Source organism: Anabas testudineus, chromosome 24, assembly GCF_900324465.2.
Source record: "Anabas testudineus chromosome 24, fAnaTes1.2, whole genome shotgun sequence".
Classification (NCBI taxonomy): domain Eukaryota; kingdom Metazoa; phylum Chordata; class Actinopteri; order Anabantiformes; family Anabantidae; genus Anabas; species Anabas testudineus.
The window spans coordinates 13,998,316-14,026,008 of NC_046632.1; the positions used below are offsets into that span (position 1 = coordinate 13,998,316).

At 39.0% G+C, this 27,693-nt stretch overlaps 1 protein-coding gene across 7 annotated transcripts in view; it reads left to right on the plus strand.

Moving 5' to 3' along the window:
* The window catches only part of lama2 (laminin, alpha 2), a 129,230-nt gene that overhangs the window by 23,454 nt on the left and 78,083 nt on the right, over positions 1 to 27,693 (plus strand). For all 7 annotated transcript variants that reach the window (XM_026341336.1, XM_026341341.1, XM_026341339.1 and 4 more), the window contains exons 3-14: positions 1,304 to 1,416; positions 8,023 to 8,074; positions 9,228 to 9,418; positions 10,921 to 11,100; positions 11,486 to 11,575; positions 13,053 to 13,170; positions 14,245 to 14,423; positions 14,513 to 14,612; positions 14,881 to 14,938; positions 15,421 to 15,523; positions 15,703 to 15,843; positions 17,885 to 18,049. In XM_026341336.1, coding sequence (XP_026197121.1) covers positions 1,304 to 1,416; positions 8,023 to 8,074; positions 9,228 to 9,418; positions 10,921 to 11,100; positions 11,486 to 11,575; positions 13,053 to 13,170; positions 14,245 to 14,423; positions 14,513 to 14,612; positions 14,881 to 14,938; positions 15,421 to 15,523; positions 15,703 to 15,843; positions 17,885 to 18,049 — 1,490 coding nt within the window. The remainder of the gene's footprint in view (positions 1 to 1,303; positions 1,417 to 8,022; positions 8,075 to 9,227; positions 9,419 to 10,920; positions 11,101 to 11,485; positions 11,576 to 13,052; positions 13,171 to 14,244; positions 14,424 to 14,512; positions 14,613 to 14,880; positions 14,939 to 15,420; positions 15,524 to 15,702; positions 15,844 to 17,884; positions 18,050 to 27,693) is intronic.

Genomic DNA, 27,693 nt, shown 5'->3' on the forward strand with positions numbered 1-27,693 from the left:
TTACCAAATGAAATGAGGAATCAATTGCAAAGTGACAAGACGACAATGCGAAATTAAGCTGCCATCATAATTCAAACAGCGAACAAGACACTTTTGTCAGTCATTGAGTCAGTTAGCGGCTCAACCTGTCACTCAGTCAGTGAACCAGTCATTAACTAATAATCAGTGATCATTAGGTCAGCAGAACCCTGTAGTCACTACGTGTCCAGTTAGTCAGCCATTAAATCCAGTCAGTTACTTAGCATAGTTAATTAATTGATCAACTTGTCAACCAAGTTGAGAGAAAATAATAGAAAGGTGGAAAGAAAGCTCGGTATGAAGACCGAATGGAACTTTGGAGTCTTCCTCAGCTTCAAATCTTTATGTCATACTATCCTAAAGTGCAGGTAATGCAATAATTATAATTTTTTGGTTCCATATTTAATAGACAGAAATTACAGTCATTAATATTTTCTCCTCTCACTATTGGAAACACAGGAAACAAACAGAATACGTTTGTTTCCAAACATTACAAAAACCAGTTCACATTGCTTGTTAACAGTTTGATTCTGGGCTGATTTCTGGGTTTATTGAAAAACACATTCTTGTTGGATTTATTATTTTGTACATCCTTTATGTATTTACAGTGGAAAAAATAAATATGTTCTCATTTATTGGCTTAATGAGGAAATGTAAATAATAAAGAGGAGATGGGAAGGTGATGATGTTTAAGAAGGAAACAGGGAAAGGAAAGTTTTCCAAAGCAGTCTTTGGTCGTGATAGTTGCCATGGTTTTTAACAGAAATGTCACATATAAGCAGCCAGATGATTGACGGCTGTCAGTCAGGTTTTCTCTTAAAAGTATTCTCCCAAAAATGACAATAAAAGCTACACAACACCCCTGCACACACAGAATACATATTAGATGCTGCATAGTCACCTTGGCCATACTAAATTTAGAATGTCTTTTTACACTGCCCTGGATTTAACTTAAGGTACTGTAAGGGCAGATAATTACTGCATGTATGATTAGTTTTCAGCTGGCAAAAAGTTATTTAACCCTGACTGATTCTGCAAATAGGATGACATTTTTACTGTCGTTGAAATCTGTTATGCTTTTTTTAATATGTAGAAAATGTTTTGAAATCGAGGGTTTTAGTGGTTGAAATGCCAGAATCTTGGAAACGCGTAGAGGAACGTTTTAGTTAGAACAACAAAATGTTTTCATGCTTAAAATGATGTTCAGATATTTAAGACTTTAATCGAATACAACAACTAACATGCTGCTGTCTCTCTTTCTCTGTGTGTGTGTGTACATATACAGAGCGACATCCCATTGAATATGCCATAGATGGGACCAACCAGTGGTGGCAAAGTCCATCCATACAAAATGGAATGGAGTATCACTATGTGACCATCACGCTGGACTTGAAACAGGTACAAGCACCTCATTTCCGGCAGGCTTTACCCACACTTAAACTGATACTCCTTCCAAAATGTGTCTACTTAGTAAAAACTCTGTAGCTGTGGAAAGTGTTCAGTGAGGAAACCCGAACTGACACAGGGCGACTGTTGAAAGCTGTCACTGTTCTGCTTCATGCTTCATTATTTTAGTTCAGTCACATTCATCTCACATCTCCTCATTTTGTCTGGTCACTCACTCAGCTCCTGACACGTCTTTTGTTCTATTTCCCCTCCAATTCCACCTGGCCCACGCTGCTCCGCCCACTTACTTACCTGCAGCTCGTTCCCTGCAGTCAGCCTCAGTATATCAACCAGCCACACTCACTGTTGGACTAGTGGGCAGTGTTTACCTATTTAACTGTTTCTTCTCTGTATTTGCATTACTCCTGTTATGTCATTAAAAGTGTTGCATTTGAGTCTTAGTGAAGTGACAAAACTTCAAAAGGACGAGCTGCTTAATAAAGTTCAGTTGAACTCGATGATGATGGTTCAATGGTGGCGAGAGCAACATCCTGACAAAAAGGAAATCAGTGGCAGTCAATGTTAAAATAACCTTAATGGACCATATACCTGACAGCTGCCTGCTTCTGAGGAAGGTGGTGAGTTTACTCCCTGTATAGACCTACACAGTATACTCTAAACCCGCACATGTCAAGTGGTGTAGAGCTTACAGATCTTTGTTGGAGACAAACAACTGAAGTGCTGTTAGTTAATAATTTAAAGTTACAGTGTGCAGCTCTTTAAGATTAAATTAAGTTTTGCTATTACTTGAATTAGTTAAATCAAATTTGCGATCAATCATTCCACGAGTATGAGTCTCACGCTTTAAATAATAGGTTTCTGTTTGGCTTGGCAATGATATTGGTGATTGAGAGGTTGTGTACTGGCATGAGCTGATTTAGAGTGTCTAGTTTAGACAGATTACACTCTCAGATTATAATTACGTACAGTAGATGGGATGAAAATAAAAACGATCTGAGACTTTAGGTCATGAAAAGTTAATTTGATGTGCCTTATGTGACAGGCACAAAATTAAATTTGACCACAAAACATCAAAGAAACAAAAGCTTGGGTAATTAAATACAAATAAAAATACACGTGCACCTGTATTTCACCTTTTAAGTGGTCTCATAAAACCTAACACAACCACACACTCACTCATTTCTGACATTAACAGTGTTAAGAGCAGGTGACATGTACACATTTATTTTTTTCCCCTCATACTCAGTGGAAGCTTAATAGAAATGTGCAGCAAAATGAAAATAAAATGTTGAACTGACAGGTGGCCACGTGGGCCATTTACCACAAGTATCTTTAAAAGCTTTTTAATATCATGGACTTTTTCTCAGTGTTGACCTACAGTCATCTTCACATAATGTCTGTTTGACATGTTCATAGCTCTGTATTATGTGTATTTATTTTAGTGCAAAAGCTGTCTATCTTACTATGAAACTGTAATTGTTATAGTTTCCATTTGAATAAGTGCCTGTCTGTTTGTTTTTTCCCCCCATGTCATATTTTTTGTTTTACTCATGAATAATGTAAAAGACCAACACAAATGAATCTTTTTTTTTTTCTAGAACAAGTGGAATATCACCAATTTGATGGAGAAATGAACGAAGGGCTTTACAGTAACCTTGTGCAAAAGTTTGGACAGAGCACATTTTAAAAATATTGTGCTTTCTGCTTGGGTTGGAGCACACCTTCAGCCAATCAGAGAACCTGATCATGAGTTATACAAATCACACGCAGGAGGCGAGAGGTAAATTTAGGCTGTTAGAATTTAGAGGACTCTAAACAACTTCTGAGGAATAAAATATTCAATATGTTACTCACATAATACAGTCACTATATAATTCCTTATATTTATATCCATCTTCATACTGCAAATATGAAAAATTCATTTGCAGTTTCAGCCTTTTTATCAATTTGACACTTTTACACGCCTGCAATATCTGCCTGTTATGAAAAGATTGCGTTTATGGCAAGTAAAGTAAGTGTGGCATGCAATAAAGAAGTAATGTGTTGTAGGGATGTTGAGCGCCAGAAACAAGTGCAGACCTTTTGTTCTCAACACGTCTCCGTCTTCCTACTTCAATCAATACCGTACTGGTCCACGAAATAGACCAACCTCGCACTGATTTGGAGTGACTGACTATACATCTCGTTCTCAGTCAGGGAGCGACAGATACTGATTCTCGTGTCGTGTCCTTTAGTGTCGCCGATCAACGCTCAAGGCTACAATTATAAGAAAAAGTCAGAGAGAGACGCTAAGTGGGATGAGAGCATGTTGGACTATATCACTACCATTTATGTCAGTGTGTGAACGTGTGCATCCTTCAGTTGGCGTTCAGTGTGTATGAAAATCTATTTACCCTCCATTTGAATTTCCCTTGCGACCAGAGTCATCTTAGTCAGAAAATGACAGTGTGTGTGTGTGTGAGAGAGAGGGAACGCGAGTGGGGTTATCGCCTGTGACATCACCACCCTCATTTCCTTTCTTGTCATTATTGAGGCTCCCTGGACGGAAAGACTAAATAATGAGAAAGCGTGGGAGTTGAGGCTCCACATCTGCTACTGCTGGTGTGTGTGTGTGTGTTTTATAGAGAGCGAGAAGTTGATGTCTATATGTTCTTCATTTTTAGATGAATTCTTGAATTGGAATTGTTCGTGCAGATTCACTAACACCTTCATTAAAAGTCCTTGAGACTTGAGGATAAGTGCTGATTTTGTGAGAGCATGAAGTTTTGGAGTTTTTATTTATAGGTTTAAATAATTTTTAACCTTTAATTTTTTTTATTGAGCTATTATTATACACACACAACAGTATAAACTATACTTTCCAAGGCTTAGACATTAGAATGCATATAGATTAAGACTAATTTACCACGAGGTAACGTTGTTTTAGCACGGCAACAGTCTTTCAGATGGGATCTGGTTAAATTGCAGTTAATAGGATAATGCAGTTGATTGACATTGTCCGATAATGTACTGTACCAGCGCTACTCTGCTGGGAGTGGGAGGAAAACCTGGCAGCGTCCTGAACGAGGCTGTCAATCAATGTGCTTTCAACTCTACTTTGCACAAACACAAATACACACAGAGATCCTGTTACCACTGTCGACAATCAGTCCTCATAACAACTGAGTCTCTAATACCTATACTGTAATTATGAAATTATAATATACATAGTGTATGCTTACAAAAAATGACACTATTTATAGGGAGAGGTTTTGGTGTGATTTCTTATTGTAAATGATCATAGGAAATGTCACATTTAACATCGACTATATGGATGATAAAATCTTTTTCTAATTTTTAAAAATATTTATTTCTGTATATTGTATTTAGACACATGGTCAGAGCTTTTAGCAGCAGAATTGTATCTTAATTCATAACAGAGAGAAGTTACAGCAAATGTAACATCTGCTGTACCCAATGAAACTTTGTTGGTGTAAGGTTGGACAGTAGCTCAGGCCAAAGCAAGAATGTGGGAGTGATTGCAACATCTGGTGTTTTGTGCAGACGAAAGCCTATTTAAAAAGCTTAAGGCTATATTACGACCAAGTCTCTGTGTGTGTGTGTGTGTGTGTGTGTGTGTGTTTGCTTTTTCTTATTTATGTGTGAAAGGGTGTTTTGGGCAGATCACACAGAGTAGCAGACTTAAAGAGAATAGATTTCAATTGACTGTTGCACACCATTTCTCAGTTTCTATCCACAGGCCATTCTCTGCATGCACTAAACTCCACTGCAGCCTCTTTACTGTTGAAGCCAATGCAACAAACACAATAATTCTAATTATTTTCCCATCTTTTGGTTAAATGATGCACTCTACACTATTCCAGTGCATTTACTGTCATTCAGAATATAGCAACATGGAACATTTAAAAGGTTTTTAGTGGCAGCTCAGTGGAAAACCTGAACCATCCTATGATGAGATGACTGCATGGCCCTATTGAATATCAGCTCATTGTTTTCCTGCACTAAGTTTGGCAGTCAGAGACACTGGATGATTCACACTAGACTGGGGCCAAATGCTACTTTATTAGTCCAGTGAGATGTTAAGACATTTTTATCTGAAGTGACTATAAATTTTAATGAGTCTGTACAAGATCTGTTGCCATTATGTCATATCCACCTGTGTCTGTGTGTCTGTGTGTTTTATGTTTTGCCCAAAACACCAAACATTTAATTTTAGTTTTTTTTATGTCACTGCTTTTAAATGTTGCTGTCTCATTCAGACCTTGCACCACTTTAGCATTTTGTGTCTTTTTATGTGCCTGTAATTGGTTGGAGTGCTAACTGGAAGTGGAGTTTGATGCCAGTTTATCAGTCCAGAGAGGTTTTAACACGTTTCAATGTGAAAGGCCTGTAAACACCAGCTGTTCAGTACAACCGCTGTCACTGCGTGTCCAAATCACGCTGAGGCAAAATGGATTCTTCAGTCTATGTAATTGTAGGCAACCAATCCATACTGGACACAGGGCTTAACCGGACTGATTGAGCATTAAAATAAACATTTTAATTGCTCATTTGGCTGTTATGCTGAGATATGTGCCAACAGCCATTCCCTGGCATGTCATGACCACTTCCTATCAAATATGTAAGATGGGTGTGATAAAATGCCCGGCAACTCTGTGGCAAATAACATTGATGTGAAATAATATTAAAATCACTTGAAATGTAAAAATATGAGGCATGTACCATATCTGGAGATGGATGCAATTACTGTATGTAGCCCTTAGAAACTGTGACTGCAAAGAAGTGAAGGCAAATTATTCCCTCATAACACCTCAGTCTGAAGAAATATGAAATACAAAAATAATGATATATAATAAGTTATTTGAGACAGAAGTTTATTTTAGAATTGCAGAATTATTCATAAGTGGAAAAATAAAGTAGACTTTGTAATTTGAAGATAAATGAGTCACAGATTTTTTTTTACTTTACTCATTACACTTGAGTCCAAAACAACAGAACATTTTTGAGCTTGCTGAAAATGTCACATACTCCCCTTTGAGATAAGAGGAATTAACATTTGATGCGTGTGGTTTCCTGACCGCACCCCCTGTTAGTGCTCGTCCAGTTGGCGTGGATTTGTTTTCTCTATAGACAGAACTTCATTGCACATAGTCAATCTGATCATCCCATTTGAAACTCTGACATTTAGTGATGTCACTGTTCTGTCACAGGCTAATGGTACTGCTATATACAGCTAAACAGTTGCTATTAAGCTATTCCAGCCGCGATCAATGCCGGTTTGTAGGCTAATCAGGTAGTTAACTACAGAACATGTAGATGCTGCATGGTCTGATCTGTTCCTCAGTATACTTAATGACAATAAAATAAAAAAATAAAAATAAAATAAAAGACCTTTTCTGATGCTCCTCTCGAGTTGATTTGATTCCATTCATTCGATTATAATAATAGAAGGTGTCATATAGTGTAATATTCCTGTTTGGTTCTTTATACCTTGCATTAATAAGGTAATATTAATGAAACCTGGTTAAACTGCTGCTACAGTGGTTTAAGCCTAAAGTTTGTGCTCAATTGCAAAATCTGCAGTGTAAAAGAAAAGGAGAATCTAACCAATTAAATTTCACACAGAGGGCTGATAATATGATTTGTTTACGACGTGAACTTACTACAAACTTGGCCCATCTGACATTAAATGTCACAAATGCAATATTACCATTTACATAGCAGCTATGTGATTTCTGATAGGACAGTTATTGGTGTGTTTATTTGTTGATGCTGTGTAAAGGAAAAATCCCTCGTCAGATCCATATCTGATCAAAAGATAGTGTATGACACACTGCAGCCTTACACACACACACACACACACACACACACACACACACACACACACACTGCATTAGTTAGCTATATTCATCTATGTTTAGCTGCTGGAGCTGCCTAGCTGTCCCAAAGCTGTCACTGAATTACAAGCTACCGCTGGGAGCTCTCTCACACACATACACGCACAAAACCGACATACACCACCCCGTCCTCTGTGTGTCTACAGGTAACAGTGACTCTTTGTAGGTGGTTTGAATGACTGCTATAAGGTTACTCTGAAATACACACACACACAATCACACACACATACACTCACTCTTTGGCTTCACCCTATTCTAATTGCTGCAATGTGACACTGCTTCCCACATCACGAGAAGAAAGCTAGAGGCTCACCAAGAGAAAGGATGGGGTGAAAGATGTTGTGGTGAGGAGACAGGGACTTAGCATTTGACCTACATCCAATGGTTGTACCTGTCAACGTGTCTGTGTGGCTGTCAATCTAATTTGTGATCAAACTGAATGAAAGACAGTCTAAACTGTCTAATTGGTTATTTCAGTATGTTATGTTAATACATACGCTAAAACCTCTATTTAACCCTGCCTTTATTACTTAATGTATAATGATAGATTCCAACAAAACAAAGGGTACTACTAGTAAAAGTAAATTTTTTGACACATGCTTTTAAATGTTCCTGCTGTAAAAACAGATTAAAACTCAAATCGACTTTGTTTCCACTGGTACTTGTGTGTTCTTGCTTACATTTTCTTTCTGTTTTCCAGATTTTCCAGATCGCCTATGTGATTGTAAAGGCAGCCAACTCTCCTCGACCGGGTTAGTACACTGCTTTATAATTGTTTGGACAACCACAAACGGTTTTGAATATTAACAATTCAGCTTTGATTATACTGTCAAGCAAATACTATGTGTTTAAAGTCCAATCTACAGACATTTTTCAGCTTTTTGATTAGGTAAACGGTAATTATAGCACACGGTCTTCCCACAAAGAATCCACAATTCATGCGAAAGATTAAGATTCAATAAAACACACTTTACTGTAGTTGTGCTATGAGTGCTCTAAATGTGCAGATGACATTTAACATCCCAAACATCAACAATCATAATAACTTTGTGTTCTAGTTATTGTATTTCTCCCTTAAGTGGGCATCTTCCTTCAACGCGTGTGAACTGTAGGTGCACACACTTCTAATAAACTAACAGCCATTAGCCTTTAAGAGTTTTATTTTTTTACAGGAAGCAGTTATGAAATTGTGTAAAAAGTGTTGCACAATAAATTCAACTGTAAATGTTATAAAAAAATCAATGAGATGCCTCCAAAATGTCATAAAATATCAGAGTAGCTCTTTTGTTTGTCATGTTAGAAAGAAGCGCACAAGATTAACTCATTAATAGAACTGTGTTCAATCTTGTTGATCGGTTTGATTATGCACAAGAAAGATTTAATTGATTTACACATGGATAAACTAGTCCTAGCACGAAAGTGTTGACTGGCAGACAACTCTAACACAACATAAAACCACTTGAGAGCGAATGTTTGGCTCCCTTGAAGGATTTAAAAGGGAATATCTCTGCACTGCTGCCAGGCTCTTCAATGAGTTTGGCTAACATAAACCTTTGGCAGCACCTCTACACATTAAATATCTTTCGGAGCATGTTAAGTTTTAGTATTTCATAGTTATACACTAGTATTACTATAGTTTATATGTACTCAATCCAGTGACATGTAATTTGCTTATTTAGTTTTCCATTAACTGGACTCTGTTTATATTCAATCAATTCAGACATTGGAATATCACCGTTTGCCCCTAGATGCACACGTTCTGCCAATTTTCCATGTATTTTAAGTAGTTGACCTTAACCCTGCCTTGGATGTCCATCATTATCTTCCATTGATCATTTCTCCTGCCCACACCACAAGTTTGATGGATATTATCATTATTTTCTTCATGAATATTTATGTGTGCAGGTAACTGGATCTTGGAGCGTTCGATAGATGGCGTTACCTTTGAACCCTGGCAGTACTACGCCATCACAGACACAGAATGCCTGACACGATTCAACCTTAATCCACGCACAGGACCTCCATCTTACACCAGAGATGATGAAGTCATCTGCACATCTTTTTATTCAAAGATTCACCCTTTGGAGAATGGAGAGGTATTGCCTTTAGCTTCAGACACTGGTACACTGCCAGTGAAATTCTGCACACTTCTTCACTTCTGCAATGTGCTTTCTATGTTTCTCAAAGTTCATAGCTGCAAATATAAAGGTGCAAATATTTTTGACTTTTTGGGTTTTCCGATTCATGGTGTCTTTTGACTAATCACACATCCACATCTCCCGCACAGGCGTCTAATTGTAGATGGTTCTCTGAATATGTGCACGCTTTACACGCGTGCTGGTGTGTATGCCCATGCACACACCCACATTGCCTTCTTGTGTGTTTGGACTGTATGTGTCTGTGTCCTGCGGGGGAGCATTAGAGGGGGTGAGAGCTGGGAGATGTCAAGAGCTGCAAGTAACGACGGAGGTGTCTGAGTGTGTGTGTGTGTGTGTCTGTGTCTGAGAGTGTGTGTGTGTGGTTGACAGCTCCCAAGCCGTCTGATCACAGTGAAACCATAATGAGTCGTAGGCGATGTGTCACAGCATCGCACACACATTCACAATGTCACCCCACCACTCATCACACACGTGTGCACACACACACACACACACACACACACACACACACACACACACACACACAATCGTCTCCTTCGTTACTTCCAAGTGTGCAGCTTGCACCCATCAAGTGTTCCCCCTTGAGATACACACACACACACACACACACACACACACACGGTCAGCCCACTCTGTAAGGCTTTTTTGCAGATGCCAAATGTTGCTTTTGGCCACATTAGTGAGACGGACAGATGGACAGTCAGCCATGCAGGCAGACAGAACCTCACACTCCTCATTATTTGGCTGCTTGATGATTATTGGTGATACAGAATATAAATTAATGCTTAATTATATTTTTTCTACATTAAAGGTAGGCATGTTTCTTTGATATACATACAGTTTATAATTATACATTATATATAAGTATTGGCCAAGTCTGTAAGATTATCTCCAGAATCTGTTATTAGCCAAGTATGTGTCTTGGTGTTAGCTTGTAAAAGAAGAATAAAAATAAAGAATTAAGGTAATGTAAAAGTCAGTGGTAACATTTAAATATCATATTAACATTGGATGTTGAATGTAAACCTGTAGGAGCATTTAAAGTAACAGTCTGTGGTCTGTATAATAAAAACCTAAACTGTGTGTAAACCTTTTATTTGTTAACCAATGATTATTGTTCAGTAACAACAATAATTACTATCATGAAGATGAATACATAATTTTTTATCTTACTTCAGCTTGATGTTAATGTAAATGGCTTCAGTGTAGTAAGCCACTTTATCTGTGCAGCTTGTTCTAACAACCTGTATAAACAAGTGTAGTTCACCTACTGTACTTAAATTTTAAATGCCCAACATTGTATAAGACCTTCACTGGACACAGACGTGTTGAAGTGATGTTGCTGCAGATCCTCTGCTTAAGAGAAGATGATGTGTTCCATGTGTGTCTTAGTTCGTCGCTGTTGTTACATGTCAGTATTCATCTGCCTCTCTGTATAGATCCATACGTCTTTGATCAATGGTCGTCCCAGTGCAGATGACCCTTCCCCGACCCTGCTCAACTTCACCTCTGCCCGCTACATCAGGCTGGTGTTTCAGCGAATCAGGACGCTGAACGCCGACCTCATGACTTTGACGGTGCACGACCCCAAAGAAATCGATCCTATTGTGACGAGACGAGTGAGGCTTAACACACACACACACACAAACACACTCACGCGCACAATTTTGCTGCTCTGTTCAGAATTTTTCCTATTACATTCAAATGTAGGCAAACTCGAAAAAAAAGTTTATCCAGTTAGGAGTCTGTTTTCTTGTAACTAGCAAAACAAAACTTAAATTAAACTAGAATCAAATGGACTACATTAGTTTTTATAATAAAGTGTGTAGCTGGAACTGTTGATTTAGAGAAACCATTTGATAGGTCAGGACTTGCTTTTTCCAGTTAAGTGAGGCTGTTGTTGCGCTAATAAAGCCTCTTAATCTGCTAATATGCTCATTAAAACTCCAGCACTCATTACACATATTCTGCCACTTGCACTTTACTGTCTCTCTCTCTCTTTAGTACTACTATTCTATTAAGGACATCTCCGTTGGAGGGATGTGTATCTGCTACGGTCACGCCAAAGCCTGTCCTCTCAACACCGCTACAAAGGTAAAATACCTAACGCTCTGTCTCTCTCTCAGTCCGGTTAACAATACCACAAAGGAAATGGAGCTCCTCCATACTATTGAACAGGAGCAAAGAGCACCCTCAGGCACCAGCTTTTTATCTACAGCCTTATATCAAACCTGTGTGTGTGTGTGTGTGTGTGTGTGTGTGTGTGTGTGTGTGTGTGTGTGTGTGTGTGTGTGTGTGTGTGTGTGTGTGTGTCTGCAGGGGACACAGGTGACACAGAGAAACGTTGTCTCCCATGTCACTTCAAACAGAGGAGTGTTTAATACCAGACACCTGATCTTTTTCTATTTCCACACACTAACACACACACACACAGTATTTTGTCCTTTACATATCCTGAGGCTCAACCATGAGGTCGAACTTGGATGTGACACCCTGTTTGGTCCCTTGGTGATAATTTCATTGACAGTATGTGATGTCACAGATGTGCAAAGAGCTCCAGTTTCTTTTTCTCACTCTACTTTCCACATCTAACGTGCAGATTTAATTTGTCTTAAGCAAAAGAAAACTTTGAGCATTTGTTTATTGGCTGACTTATTGTATTCATTGTTTTCCCAAATACATTGTAAATTGTTATAGTTATAACCAGAACCTTCTTCATGTCATTGGATTCCTTACATTGCAAAACATTTTAGTGCTGAGAATCCAGTTAGTTTTAGGTGGTATGGTAGTTTATTAAGTCCATTCTTCATTATTGTCCTGTATGTCTTTAGACGTCATACTGCATCTTGCATGGTATTTAGCTCTTACAGTCAAACATTCAGAAAGCACAAAAGTGAAAACCTGTCAGAGGATTTGTTGATGATCACCTACAGATCCTCTGTTATGATGCATGTTCAGCAACAAAAGCAGCCTGAAGCCAAAGTTGTAGCATTTTGTCTCTGAAAAAAGGGGCTTGAAAATTGGCTTGTACCAACAAATCCAAACTTGGCTCTTACCTCACCACTGTACCTCTATACTCTCAGTTAAATCTGGCACACTCTGCCCATCAGACAATTCACAGAAAGTCCTAAATTGAATTACTGAACCTCAATGCTGGCGGGTTTCCTGCTACATACAGTACTACATTAGCTGTTTAGTTTGAATTTATTTCTCTCCTGGGAAAGTAATGCCACATATATTTAGTACTCACTGTAAAGCTGGATAGAGATCATAGTCCTTTTGTTGAAATTGATTCTAATGTGTTGTTTGATAAGCTTTTGATAGGCGTGCATGTACCTGACAGCACGGTGACTGTAGGTGTGTCTGGTTTATGAGAAACCAGACAAACTGTGGAGGAGACACCACAAACGATGGCTACCATTGCCGTTAACTTTTCGCTAATAAAAAAAAATCAATTTATTCAAACACAGTTTCTCTTTTCAGTTTAATTGGCAAATCTGTGAAACTAAGATCAACATCATGAATGTCTATGTTCTTGTATTTGTATGTGAACGTATGTGTGCGTTTGTAGAGGTTTAGCTGTGAATGTGAACACAACACATGTGGAGAAAGCTGCGATCGTTGTTGCCCTGGTTACCACCAGCAGCCCTGGATGGCAGGAACCTTCCTCACTCGACATGTCTGTGAAAGTAAGAACAACAAATTACATGCTTAAATTACACACGACTACCTACGTGGGGAACAGCAGTCCAACAACCAGAAAAACAAATTGCTCCTTATAAAACTTTTAAGGTGCTATATTTAGGATGTTTATTACATGTATTATTAGGACAGCACACCTACTGTTTATGCGGAGAGGCTTTAGGGCAGCCCACTAAAGCTGACACTGCTGCCAGCCAACTGGGGTCAGTCTTTAAAGTACCGTATGACTGTATAAAACCATCAAAACTCACCTTTGTATGCATTAACCTTCATCAACTATGTATCAACAGAGCAATGAGGTTAAGGACCTCCATCTGTCATCATAAAACTAGGGTTATTACATGTAATCTTCATTTTATTTCTAGCTACACCTGTTTCTGAGTGGCCCGATAACTGCTTCTTCTGCCTTGATACTGACACATCATGGCTAAGGTGATGAGCTGTTAAAGGTCCCGCCTGGCACAATCATGACAGTCGGTCCATTCAGGACAGGACCCGTGTGTGGTAGTACAACAGAAACCCAGAAGAAATGCTGGTTTTGCTGCTACCTTTTGAGCTTTCCTTTAAATTATGTCCTAAATCAAATTGCACGAGTGCTGGGATTGTCTAGAGCAGCATCGTCTTCCGACAACAGTCGAAAAGTATTGATTCAACAGGATATGTGAAACACCCTCGGGAATTGAGCCGTGAAGGCGAGGTTGTCTAAATAAAAGCTCGCCCTTATCCATCATGGCCTGAAGTTACAACTGTTAGAGAAGACGACTTGATCTAGAGAAGAAGTTGAAATCTTAGTTTCTCTTCAAACCCCTGAAGACTATCCATTTGTGTTGAGTAGGAAACAGGACTAATGCCAGGTTGTCCACTTTCTACCTTCCAGAAATGGACAAACTAAGTAAATATAACATTTCTACAAGTAACAAGTAGCTTGTGGTCACTGTGTGGACTGTAGGATAGTGTCTTACTTTTATAATAGATTAAAAGAAGTCCTGTTTAGTTCATGTGGTACTTGGATGGAGAAAGATTCTACTGCAGTACCAACGTTTGTGTGTGTTTGTCTTCAGAGTGTAACTGCCATGGCAAAGCAGATGAGTGCTACTTCAATCAGACGGTGGCAGACTTATCCCTCAGCCTGGACACCCACTACAAGTACAGAGGGGGTGGAGTTTGCATTGGTTGCCGTGAAAATACAGCAGGCATCAATTGTCAGAGCTGCATTGCTGGATACTACAGACCCACTGAGGTTTGTTAAATATGGATGCAACTCTGCACCTTATCTGGAATTGATCATGATCAAGCAAATTAAAACTGTGCTTAAAATATTTTTCCCAGTTTAGTGCTGACGACGAGTACCCATGCATTCCCTGTGACTGTGACCCCCATGGTTCTGTCAGCCAATCATGTGTTGCAGATTCAAGCCAGGCGACATCCAGTATGTACATATACTTCTTTTTCGCTTCATGTGTTGAAGAACAAACAATTCCAGACCTTCCTTGTACTGTGAAATACAGTGAAGCAAGGTTTGGGGTTATTTCAGGATCATGTACAGAAGCTTCTATTATTTATATTAGAGATCATTTTATTTCTCTAGAACGTGAAGCTGTTTTAGGTGCAGTCACTTCAAAGGAAAAACCATTCTGTTTTAGTGGCACTATTGTTTTTTAAAAGTGTGTGTGTGCCTATTTGTGTTTGATTGACAGCCCAACCAGTAGGGTCATGCCGGTGTAAGGAGGGTTTTGGGGGTCTGCGATGTGACAGGTGAGAGACACGCACACACACTGAAAGAAATAGACGCGCTGTGACAGGTGAGCAGATCCTTTCAGCTGTTGTCTGTTCCAATTAGTGTTTGGAAATTACCAGAAAGTTTCCATTACGATCTTTGATTTATTACCACGTTTGATTACGCTTGATTTTGTACCTTTTTATTCAATGTCAAAAGGTAAATGAATAAATGATCTGGTATAAGGCAGCACATAATGGCTCATTTGCTTTTTATTATTTTTTAATTTGAATATTTATTCTGTAATAACATATTTAACTTGCTTTAATCTCTAAAAGGCCTGAACTGTCTTGAAATCATAAGCATATGCTTTTCACCCATGGTGCACGCTGTGTTTGCTGCAAAAAAAGCCTCAGACACTGACTGTTGTTAGTGGAATAGATCAAGTGATCATGTGGTTCCCACTCTAATACTCATCACCTTACTATTTATTATTGTTATTGAACTCATTTGCTTGCAGATGTGCTGTTGGTTATAAGGACTACCCATCCTGTCAGCGCTGTAACTGCAGTGTGGAAGGCAGCACCAATGTTGACCCGTGTATAACACCCTGCTTGTGCAAGGTACACACTCTCACATATGCACAGAAGTAATGACAAGTACTCGGTGCTAACCTTTCGAGCCCTGTCATCATTATCTTCACCACATTAACACTGCAATAACATGCCTTGTACTTCGTTTGAGGCCAGTCGTATATATTGATGCATCTTTCTTTTTCTCTCTCACCGTTTCTTTCATGCAGGAAAATGTAGAGGGAGAAAATTGCGACCGCTGTAAACTGGGGTTCTACAATCTCCAAGCTGACAGTCGACGCGGCTGCGAAAAGTGCTCATGTATGGGTGTTGCCAGTCAGTGTTCAGCTTCCACCTGGACCTATCAGAATGTAAGCAAACTGTACTGGGTCAAAAATCAAAAACTCAAATCTGATTTGAGTATTCAGCCTCTTGATTCAGTAGTTGTTTTCATGAGTAAGTCTTTATGAGCTCCGTAGCTTCAGTTTGATCCTTACAAGAAAGAGCTTGCAGTTATCATATCTGAACTTCATGTTTTTATGGCTATAATATGTAAGTTCTGGAAATCAAGCCAGCAGCAGCACGTGACTCAAAGGCAAACCACTCCACTCCTCCCACCCCTGCCTCTCACTCAGTCCTGATCTGCCGTTCACCTACGTCCTCAATGTAAACATTATTTCAACCAATGCAGGATTTGGAAACTTGCTTCGTCTTCTAGCAGCTAATTAATTAGCTCCCACCTCAGCACAAGAAGAGGAATAGACCAGAAGTATGGCTCACAGAGGCCTTTGATAGCACCTCTATACGCTGAGAAATGGTTTAGAGCAGATTACAAAAACATGAGTAAAAAATGTACATACACACGTTACATAATGTAGCTTTAAATACATATGCATAAAGGAAAAGATAATCAGCTCTCTGATTTCCCAAAAGATGTTTTTTAGATGACAGGCAAACATTTTTTCCACACTGATGCACCAGTTTGATAAATATCCTTAAGGTGCAGAATGTATCCAACACAAAGTGCAAAATAATGAAATTATTCAGGCTCTGTGGTTTCGCAGCAGCATCTGGAAAATGATTAAATGGAGCCATCGTCACTTTGTAACAATAGGATATAAAGTGGAAACAAATCTTTACCAAATACATATTTAAGAGACAGGAGAGAGTGAGAGGGAAGAGTGAAAATGAGGAGGGGAGAGAAAAGAACTAGTAAGTCGTAGGGTGGAGGCAAGACAAGAGGCGAGCAGGAGAGAGGTGAAGAGAGGAAAACAGTTTTTGACTGACAGGTGGGGTGGGATAGGAGGGGAGAGGAGAGGCTGACAGGATGGCAGCTCAGATTTAGACACCGATAGAGTGTGTGTGTGTGCGTGTTCAAAAGGGGAAGCCAAGGTCAGGTTAATTGCAACGACAGATGTGTGTCTAGCTGTCTGTCTTTTACACACTCACACACACACAGACACAGACACACACTCTTCAGGAGTTAAGGTTTCAGTTGCAAAACTTCCAGGCTCACATGTGACTGATGTACAAAATCTTTACGCACATCTGGAGTTTTACGTTTTTGCTGATTTCAGGTTTTTTTGTTTCTCACATTTTCTGGGACCTTAAATATTCAACAATGCACTTGCGCTATGATAACAAAATAATCTGAACTGTGAATATTTTACATCACTGGCATTTTCTAGTTTGGATTTATCTATGGTGAATCAAAAATGAGTTCAGGTTTACAGGTGAGGCAGAAGTAGGTCATTTAGCCAAAAACTCTAATAAGAATAATCTATTTATTCTTTTACTTATTTATACAAAATAATAAAAATAATAAAATAAACGAAGTTTTGCCACATTATTTGACAGCAATATAAACAATTATAAGATATTGTTCAACATTTCTTAACAGAGAAATGTCAACAATATATGACATTTAAACAATTATTTCCTATAAAACCATAACCTGGCCCTGTACTACATGGTACAGTCCAATTGCCCCCTACTATAAAGAGCCTTGAACTCTCCCACTTCCTGTTTGACAGTGTGGCCCTGTAACCTGCTGGTAAGGTGAAGTGGTGCACATATAAATGTTAGGTAACTATGATATGCAGTATTAGTAATAAATGCATTTGAATAAATGTTTGAAAGTTAGGTGGTTATTTTAATCAATTAAATGCATTGTTTCATGTCCAGAAGTTACTCACTGTTAGCTAAGCTAGTGTAGTAAGCTAAATCCCCATGCGTTAGTACAGACGTGCTAATGTCACTTAGCCACACAATGTACAGAAGGTTGGTGCAATTCTTCATAATAGATTTGAAAGTACTAATGTGTTGTGGCTGATTTTTTAATATTATACTACACAATTTTTGACTTGCTCGCTGAAAGGAATCCTTTATCTGTTTTTGTTCTTCCTCTTGTAGGAGACTACACTAATAGGCTGGCACCTTGTTGGAGAAACAGAAGGAGAAGTGTTGTCCATCCACAGGCAGCCCCCTCCATATCTGAGCGTCCGACACACAGACGTTATGAATAGTCTGGGCTCCGCCTATTACTGGAACGCACCTGGACTATACCTGGGAAACAAGGTTTGATGCAGATCATTCACTAACAATATAATATTTTAGGATTTCACATATGCTCATGATCATTAAAATAACTTAATTGTCATAAACTTGACAAAAAAAAGCATAAATAGATGTTAAAAAATTAAAGTTTGTGTGGCTAAACTTGAGAAAAACTGTAGTGGCTAGAGAAACCTTGATACTTTAGAAAACATTACATTCTTTTAATACAGAATGAATTCAATTCAGTTTATTTATGTAGTACCAAATCACAACAAAAGCCTTTTTGAGGCATTTTACATTGTAAAGTTTAGACCTTACAGGATTATGTAGAATGACAGTAATGTAATAAAATACTGTGCCTGGAAAGAAGCGACTTATTTGTGATCTGACCTGCTGCTACAATAGTTCTTTCACATGCAACAGTCTGATAATAGCACTGACAAGCAAACATATAAAATTGAACGTGTGGCTATGTCATTAGGATGGGTTTGAACTCATAAACATGTTCAGGTTATGATCTAAAAATATTTCCTGTGGATAAAAGTCTAGTGAAAGTGTATCGCTCCCTCCCATCTCTGCTCCCCTGGATCAGCTTCTGCTAATGTCGCCTGTTTGAATTTATGCTGTAGTTTTCTGTGGCCATGATTAGACTTTATCACTCCAGCTGGCAAATAGCTGGAGACCATGTTACTGAAGTCGAGTTGTTGCCCTACTACAACAACAGACTGACTGTGATGTTTGTCTGGGTGTCATGACTTAGAGGGATATACCACTGAATTTCATTACTTTGCACCCTGCAGGCCTGGCTTGTCATCTCACTTCTTTGTCTGAACCTCTCTCCCTCCCTCTCTCCCTCCCTCTAACCATCCCTCCATCCCTGCTTCTTTTCATTGGTCTGCTCCTCCAACTCTCACTCCATCTCTCCGGGACTCCCATTTTTCACCTCCCTGTTCCTAAATCATCTCCCTCTACTTCCCTCAAGCTCTCCTCCCTCTCTCTTTCTGTATCTCTCTCGCTTGCTTTGTGTCTCTCAGGGTAAACAGTGTTTCGCCTGTTGAACTCGATAATCAACTGTTTTTCTCTTAGCGCACACACATAAACAGAAGCACATATTCTTATTCAAACACATAGGCACACACACAAACACTCACACTCCTATAACCCATATAACTCAGATAATGATGTGTTTTGGAGGCATTAGGGACAGTGGAGCAGAACCGAATGCCTCCAAACATGGGAAACAAACAAATTGCCACTGTGTGTGTGCACACATGTGTGTGTGATTGCTATGAGCGGTGTGCGAGTACTGTATGAAAAAGTGATTCTTTGCTTCAATCTCTGATCGTGTTACAGAGATGGATGGTATGTGACTTGACTGTGTGATACACACACACACACTGTGCTCTGTCATGTTAGCATTTATTATTGGAAGTGACAGTTTGTGTGTGTGTGTGTATAATGACAAATTAGCAGTAGATATATACTGTATGTACGTGTGTGTGTGTGTGTGTGTGTGTGTGTGTGTGTGTGTGTGTGTGTGTGTGTGTGTGATAGCATTCTTTAAATTCGTGCATGACCTCCTGTATCATTAATACAAAGGATGCTCATTGGCTCGTTAGCATGCTCAGTGGTTGCTCATTGGTTCAGAAGCGTGTCTCACTGATGTTCATTGGGCATTTTATTTTCATTTCTTGTGTATTTTCTTTTTCATGTGTAGGTTCAGGGACGGCTTTTTCTCAAAGACAACCATTACTATCATTCAAGGGCAAGTTTAGCATAAAGAGTGAAATAGAATCTATCTTATGAGAGACTATCATCATTTTACTGTGTTACTGCTCTTACTAATCTTTGTTTTCAAGCAGAAAAGCTCTAATAAACCCACACTACCTTCCAACTACCAAACAGCAGCCAGATTCAGTTAACAACTAGCTGGTGAAAGTAGTGGATCATTTAGCAGTTATGAAGCCTGATATTTCCCTCTGGAATGAAGACAAACCAAAACAGAACTAAACAAAAGCAAATATTGATCCTCTGTTGGATTTTATATTCTTCAAATGGACAGAAACATGACTTCAGATGAATGCTAATGCTACTCTATATGTCATGGTTGTGTAAATAGGTTTATGTTTCCATGTTCTGTGGAGATCGTCAGTTATTGTGAGTGTTCGTGGGAGTCCCAAAGGTGCTACTCCGTGCCAGCTGAACTACAAGCTTTAGCTTAGGGTGTGAAGACGTCATCAAACTCTCACAGGCAATTTAACAGCCATTGGACTTATGCTGGACATGGGTCCTCAATAGTCTTCAGCCACCTCAGGTTATAGCTGAAGAAGCCTTGTGGAGGACCGGCTTGTTTAATGTATGTCCAGAAATATATAACATTGACTTTTTTTACAGTAATACTAGTCACTCTGCTATTGACCTTGAATTATGGTAACTTTGTTGATTAAATATTACCTAAATTTTGTGACTTCCTAAATGGAACTTGACAAAACGGTATTAACAGACTGAATTTGCTCGTGCTCATGTTTGACATACTTGTTCCTTTTTTGTGAACTTAATGGATTTTGTGTCCAGGTTATCTGAAACAGAAGCTGACGAAGTTGTCTCAGAAGTCCGCCAGGTTGTGTGTGTGAAATTCCTGAAACCGATTTAAGGTTACATTAGAGCCACACTCCTGTTGGTTCATTAGAGGTAGATATTACGGAAAAGAATACACTGGCCATCCTCCTTGATTTATATACTGTAGGCAAATAGGTAAGAGCCTCTCATTGGATAATTACTTCCTGGAAGATTTTTTTTTTAAGCTGGCAAAAGGTAATTTAACCCTAACAGATGCAGTGAGTAGCTTCTTATTTCTTAAACAACCATGTCTGAAGACACATCCTGTGGTCGTGGAAAAGATGTTAAATGTTAAATGCCAGGAATTATCAGGCTCAAATTGTGAAATAAAGATTCAGGGAGCATGACACATCATTTTAACACATTGATTGACCACCACAGAGTCCAGACTTTAACGCTGAGTATTTTTGGGATGTGATGGAGAAGTCTTTGCACAGTGGTGCGACTCTCTCATCATCAGTACAAGATCTTGGTGAAAAATTAAAGCAACTATGGACGAGAACAACTGTTGTGACATTACAGAAGCTTATTGAAACGATGCCACAGCGAATGTGGTGAATGCGTGTCGTAATCAAAGCTAAAGACAGTCCAACGAAATATTAATGCAACTTTTATTTTGGACTGGCAGTGTATATGTGGCACAATTTTAACCATATTTCTAACGGCCCTCAAAAGCTGTCAAATGTTTACATTCTTGGATCCATCTTCTACACAGAAAACAAATTCACAGTTGAGACAGATGAAAGCTTGCAAAACAAAAAAATGCTCATCATTTGGAAAAAAAAAGACAGACGGATGGACAGAAAAGAGCGATTGAAGCAAGGAGATACACGGGTGATGGATGAACATGGAGAGAGGAGAAGCATCATTTGCTGACAGCTGATGAAGAAAAACTCCCATATTTGAAATATGCTGAAACTTGACAAACACACAACTCAGCTTGTTTTTCCTATTCCATCCTGTCTTCCTCTTTGCCTCTACCATCTCCAGTTTTCTCTAACCATTTTTCCTCTTTGTTGTCTTCTGTATTGTTCTGCAGAAGAGGGGAAGCCATAAAGGAAGAAATGGTCCACAGTAATAATCCTTTAAGAAGAAAATCTGCTACAGGTGCAATCCTGAGGCAGAAAAGTGGCAAATGGGTTTTTTAGAAAATGCTCCGATTTCACCTTGGTTATAGAAGTTGACATCTTAAAGTTGTGATGAATGAAAACTGTCTTAAAAGCGTTTCTGTAAAACACTTTGTAGAACGCACTGTGCTTTTTTTTTTTAAGAGGAACATCAACCTTTAACAAGCTACTGAGCTGTGACTTATGAGAGAGAAAAATGTGTGTAGAATAGTTTGTGTCTAGTGCCACTCCTAATCTGCTCTTGATTGCATGAGATGGATTTCGCCTCCCATTTCCTCACTGTCTCCTCTCCCTCCTCTCCCCCCCCCCCCCCCCCCCCACACACACACACACACACACACACACACACTAAAATTACTGAAGAAATGTCTTCACATCAATCACTGTGGATTTGTTCCAGTTTTCATCAACCAAATAATTTGCTGTCACACGCATGTGTGTTCCTGGAAAGTGTGCTCAGGAAGCTACACAGCGGCCCTATGGTGCAGTGCACGTGGGTATCACTCGTAATACAGTACAGCGTAAACAAACCCTGCAATCCGAGATTCACTGATGTTTTCATTTCAAAAACCTAATTGACATCAAACAAGATATTCCTTGCAGTGCATTCAGTTAGTGTCTTGGAAATAAGGCCATATTCATTTTATTAGTGTTGCCTTCTGTTGGAGAGTTCTGACTACAGCTTTTCCTGGGGCTTACAAAACTATCAAGAATTGTGTCAGCTCTCGATAGCTTTCCAAATTTTCAATCCATTTATAGGAAAGTGTAGAGTCCAAATTTGTGCCATAAAGCTTTCATGTAATGTAAAGCAGCCAGTTTAATGTCCTGACAGAGCCAACCTAAGTTGGATTCGAAGCTCATACAGCATGCTGTTCTTGTGTTTATGTGTCTTTGTGTTGATATACATGTGATTAGCATGATGTTGACACTTAAAGTTAATGCTACAGTGACCACAATATCATGTGGGAGTCTGATCTGAGCCCAGATGTGGATCAACGCTGAATGTATTCAGCATCGGATGTCATCTAGCCATTGTTTTTTTGCACAGCTTTGCTGCTGGAGTTGATGTTCGAGAGTCGGCGAGCCCTGGGAGTGCAGAACTATAACTGATTGCCTCTGAAAGGGTAGAAGTAAATGAGCGAGTTGCTCTTAGTCATCTTCCTGGATGAGATGTGCATACTGAGTTACAGTACATCTAACCTTCTCTCCTCTGCCGCCAACTGTGATAATTATGTCATAATACAGCGTACAACTGCCTAAAAATTCAAGAGTGCAGCTCCTGTCTTCTGTCTTGGGTAAGTGTTGTGTGTAATGCACTTAGCAGCATGCAAAGAAAGTCTGAAAATAGTATGGAACTATTTGAACATCCATATAATAACACTGTAGGTCATAACCTGAAGCTCACTAACTCACTAAGTTCTTTTTCAAGATCCTGGGTGCCTTGGCTTAGGGTTGGCAAACAGTCCCATGGACACAGTACAGCATACCTCTATAACAGGAGAAAGTCAAGGATATTATCTCACCCCGACAGTCATGATGTAGCACCATCGAAAAATGCACTAAAGCCAAACAAGACAGTACTTGGACGTGTCCCCGGTGCTTATACTGACAGACAGGATTTTTGATTTTGCTACTTCTCTGACAAGGTTTTTCTTTTCTCTATCCCAATATATACTGTCACTCACACACAGTGCACACAGACACAGAGAAGGTCAGTTTGGTTCTGTGTTGTTCAGCATTCCACTGACTATTGGTCCATCTGGAGCCAATCTAACCCTACTGCTAGAATCAACAATAGTAATTACAAAGAACCACAGGCATCAGAAAGACAACTCAGGTGTATGTGCGCTGGGGTTAGGTGTATGTGCATCTGTGTTTGTGTGTGTCGTTTTTGGGGGAGTTTGTTTTCTGAAGCTTTTTTGACAATCTGGTTTTCATTTCCTGAAGGTTAATTTTCTTTACCCCCACCCACTCGCCCTCCTCCTCTCTCTCTGTCCAATCTCCTGAAGAGTGCTTTGGTTGCAACTGTCTGCTTTTGTACTCCAAAAATTGACAGCAAACAGGCATACGAATGCAGATTGACAAACGTATTCCTCTGCACAAGCTAACATGTCGTATAAAGAAATTGCATTTTAATACCTCCGTTTATTTTAGGCGTGTCATGTTTCCGTTCTGTTGGCTGCATCAAATTGAAGCATCAAGATGTAAATTTTGACTCATTCTCATGGCAGACAAAAAACTAATCATGGGAAAAAACATTATGTGAAAGAGGAGAGGACACCGTTCATCAACAAGTTGATGTTTAGGTGAACAAATAAATAAAGTGAAGATGAATCTTGCCTTATAGAAGGTCCAGCTTTCAGTCATACCATATGATTTTCATAAGCAGATAAAGTTGACATGGAAATTGTTTTTTTTCCATTAGCATTTTCTGTTTTCATTTAAGCATTATCTGACAAGGATGAACTTTAAAGTCACCGTGGGAAATGTCCTAGACAAGACCTCCGATGATGTAATATGATTGACAGTTCCAAAAGAGCTACTACTCATTTTTGAAGTAATACTTTTTTATGATGATATTACATGTTTACAGTTATTGTTGTGTTGCTGTGTTTGGAGTGGTTGGTGCATTTGGAAAGCCAAGGATGCAAAATGTGGTTACTGAGATTTTCAGGGTGTCAGTAAACATCAGTATAGACCTTTCTCAGTAATAGTGTGATGAAGGGGGTCTGTGATCTGTGTTTGTGTAGTGCTGATTGTGGAAGTCTAAGCAACAAGCTAGTTCATAGCCAACAGCACAGTTAACTATTGTTTTGTATGCTTTGGTAACCATTTCCAGTTGTGAGACACTGCACTATTTAATTGGATCTCTGCAGTACATTTTCAGCAGTACTGTACTGTATTACCAATACTGAAAATAACAAACACACTGGAAGAATATAAAATGCTTGAGGTAGAAACTGTGTTTAAAATAAAGCCTTTGCAATAGGTTTTACAGTTACAGTACATCACCTGTGGATTATCTTTCTTATGATGTTTTTCTCAATAGATAATATTTCTGTTTTTTGCTCTCTCACCCTGCTGTTACTCACTTTCTAATTGTCAATTTAAAATATTTAAAGGACCGTACAAAATCTGTTAAGTTGATCAAATCTCTTCAGTTGTCAAAAACCTTCATTATTTTTGAAAAATACATTATTTACCAATTGTACTAATACTGTGTTTGCCAACATGTTTCAGTGGTTTTGGTTGTTTTTGCTTCTTATTCTGCTCAGAAAGTCAAACTGTAGCAGAAATCTGACCTTTTTAGAATAACTGTATTATCATCTTCATCAGGATGGGCTAACGTGTGTAGTCATTAAAAATGCTCTGACTTGGTTATTTAAAGTTAAGGAAAAGTCACAGGGCTCCGGTGGGAACACTGAAGGCGGACTGAGGTCGATATAGTGACTCATTTTCACACCTCTTCTTGCTCCATGCCAACTCATTGCTTAGTATAGGCACCTAACCAAGTCTCATAGCTTTACTCCCCTCATCTCCTCTGTCCTTTTTTTTTAAATCCTTGTCTTGTTAAATTCTTATTTATCATCATTCTCTTACTTTCTCCTCTTTCCCCTCTGTGGCCATTTCCTTTATTCCTTTAATTGATTGTAAATTGTATCACGCTAAAAAAAAATCTGGTATTTTAATTTTAATTGCAGCCTCCAAAATACTATTACTTCCCCAATTTTACCATCTCAAAAACCGAGTTTGTTAATAGTGTGTTCTTTTTCCTGTCTACCTGTTGAGATATGACATATTGCCTCTTTTCACCCACACATCAAAACATAAACTGATAACACTCATGTACTCAATGGGACTAAAGGTTCCCTCTAATGAAGATGTTCTTGATTATGGTTTTAATAAAAAGGATTATGTCTTGTTCTTGTTATTTTGGCCACCGATAGAGTTAATAACAGGCTTATCGAGCTCTCATGGGGATCCGACTGATGTCTATTGTAGTGTGTGAGAGTGTGTCTGAGTATTTATCCCTTCTTTTCAACCTTCCCCTGTTGTGATATTCTGTGGGTCTTTTCTGTGTCCTGTGTTTTATTTCTCTTATTTCTTCCCCCCACTGTAGAGATGGGTCATCAGGTTGCCATGACAAAAGCTTTGATTATTTTCCAGGTTGAGTGGTTGTCAGAGAAATGAGTTTTCTAAGAAATGCCAATAATTTTAAAGGAAGTAGATTGTTAAATTCAGGTGTTCCAAGTGGACTGAAAATAACCTGCAAGGAACTAGGAGCGATGTCAGTGAAAATGTGTTCCCTCTTCTCAGAACATGCGTTATTCTACTCAGTGGCAAACACACAAGTTGAAAAGAATAAATAAACAAACATGAGTATGGTGTCATTTTCTTACTTGAAAACAGTTTCATGAACTGAGATGAATTATCTGCTCCCAACTCATATACATACAGTTAGGAACCAAAGACAAGAGGTCACAACCTTAATATCAAAGGGGGAAATTATTTTTGATTTACTCTGATAAAACTGGTTTGAAAAGCTGTAATAGACGCACAAATAGACCAGGTGTACAGCAGCACCAGGTAGATAATAGAACAAAGCAGGTGGACACCGTGGGGAATTTAGGAGCTACAGAGCCAGCTCTTTGTCCCACGAGCTGGTAGAAACCAAAGCAGAGCCAAACCATGAGTGACTATTAAAATTGTAGCCAGACATTTCTGTTTGTAGAGGACATTTCAGACCTTAAGCTTCAGTAATATGCCTGGCCCGAGTAGTACACCTCATAACATTTGCCCTTTAGTTAGATCACAAACAATATGTGATCTCACACAAGATATCCAGCTTTTAGCATTCTGCAAAACATCTTCTGCGGTGTCTTTTTCTTTCATGCTGCTAATTTGTTGTCCCTGCTGTAGTACAGCTGAGCTAATGGCAAAGAAGGCTGAGAAACACGTTTCTATAGTAAGTGCACTATGTTGTATGTACTGTGGATTTAAACTGTCTTCTGGAGTTCAAATCAACAAATGGGGTTAGATAAGAATAAAGTAGTGTTAGTCAATAAACTGTCAGCCTAAGTACACCTCCATGCCTGTAGTGGTGTACTGTGTGTGTGTGTGTGTGTGTGTGTGTGTGTGTGTGTGTGTGTGTGTGTTTTCAGTCAGCTGTGAAATGGCTGATTCTTCCTTCCAGTTTAAGAACTGAGAGTAATGATGTAGAATGGAAGAGGTTTATAGAGGTATTAAGCCCACCTCTTACTCCCTCTCTAACTTGCTCTCTATCTTTCTGTCTCAAGCTCTATTTCTTTGCCCCCCCCCCCCCCCCCCCCCCCCCCCGCCCACACCCCTCCCCACTTCCTCAGTGTCCCTCTCTCTGTTTTTATGGTGGCATTATTATCTTGCTCTCCCACCCATTACTGTTCAGGTTGGAGCAGAATAATAAATTTCAGCATCATGCCGACACAGCGTTTCTCCAGCTGAAGCTCATTCTGTGGACTCGACAGAAACACTGCACTCAAGCACAAGATAACAAAGATTGTAGCTTAGCCTTATATTCCTTACTTTTTAAAATAATATCGCTGGAAAATTCTACCTTTGGAAGAAAGCAATCCTTATTCAAGTAGTTGGCTACTCAACTTTGTTGCACATTAGCTTTCATATTAGATTTGATGTTTGAATGCTGTATTAATTCATTTAATTCTGAGCCTCTACTTTTAGTTTGTTTTGGTTGCACTTTGTAATCTTCATGCACCCCCTGTTGGTGTAGAGTGTAGCTAATATTGATGCAATCTCAAAGACCGTGTAACTTTTGAAAGCACATGGCACACAAAAAAAAAAACGTTAATACACAATAAATTGTACCCTTGTTTAGCTTAGTACCCAGATTTTCCTGGTGCAGTGTTACAGAGCTCATGGTTG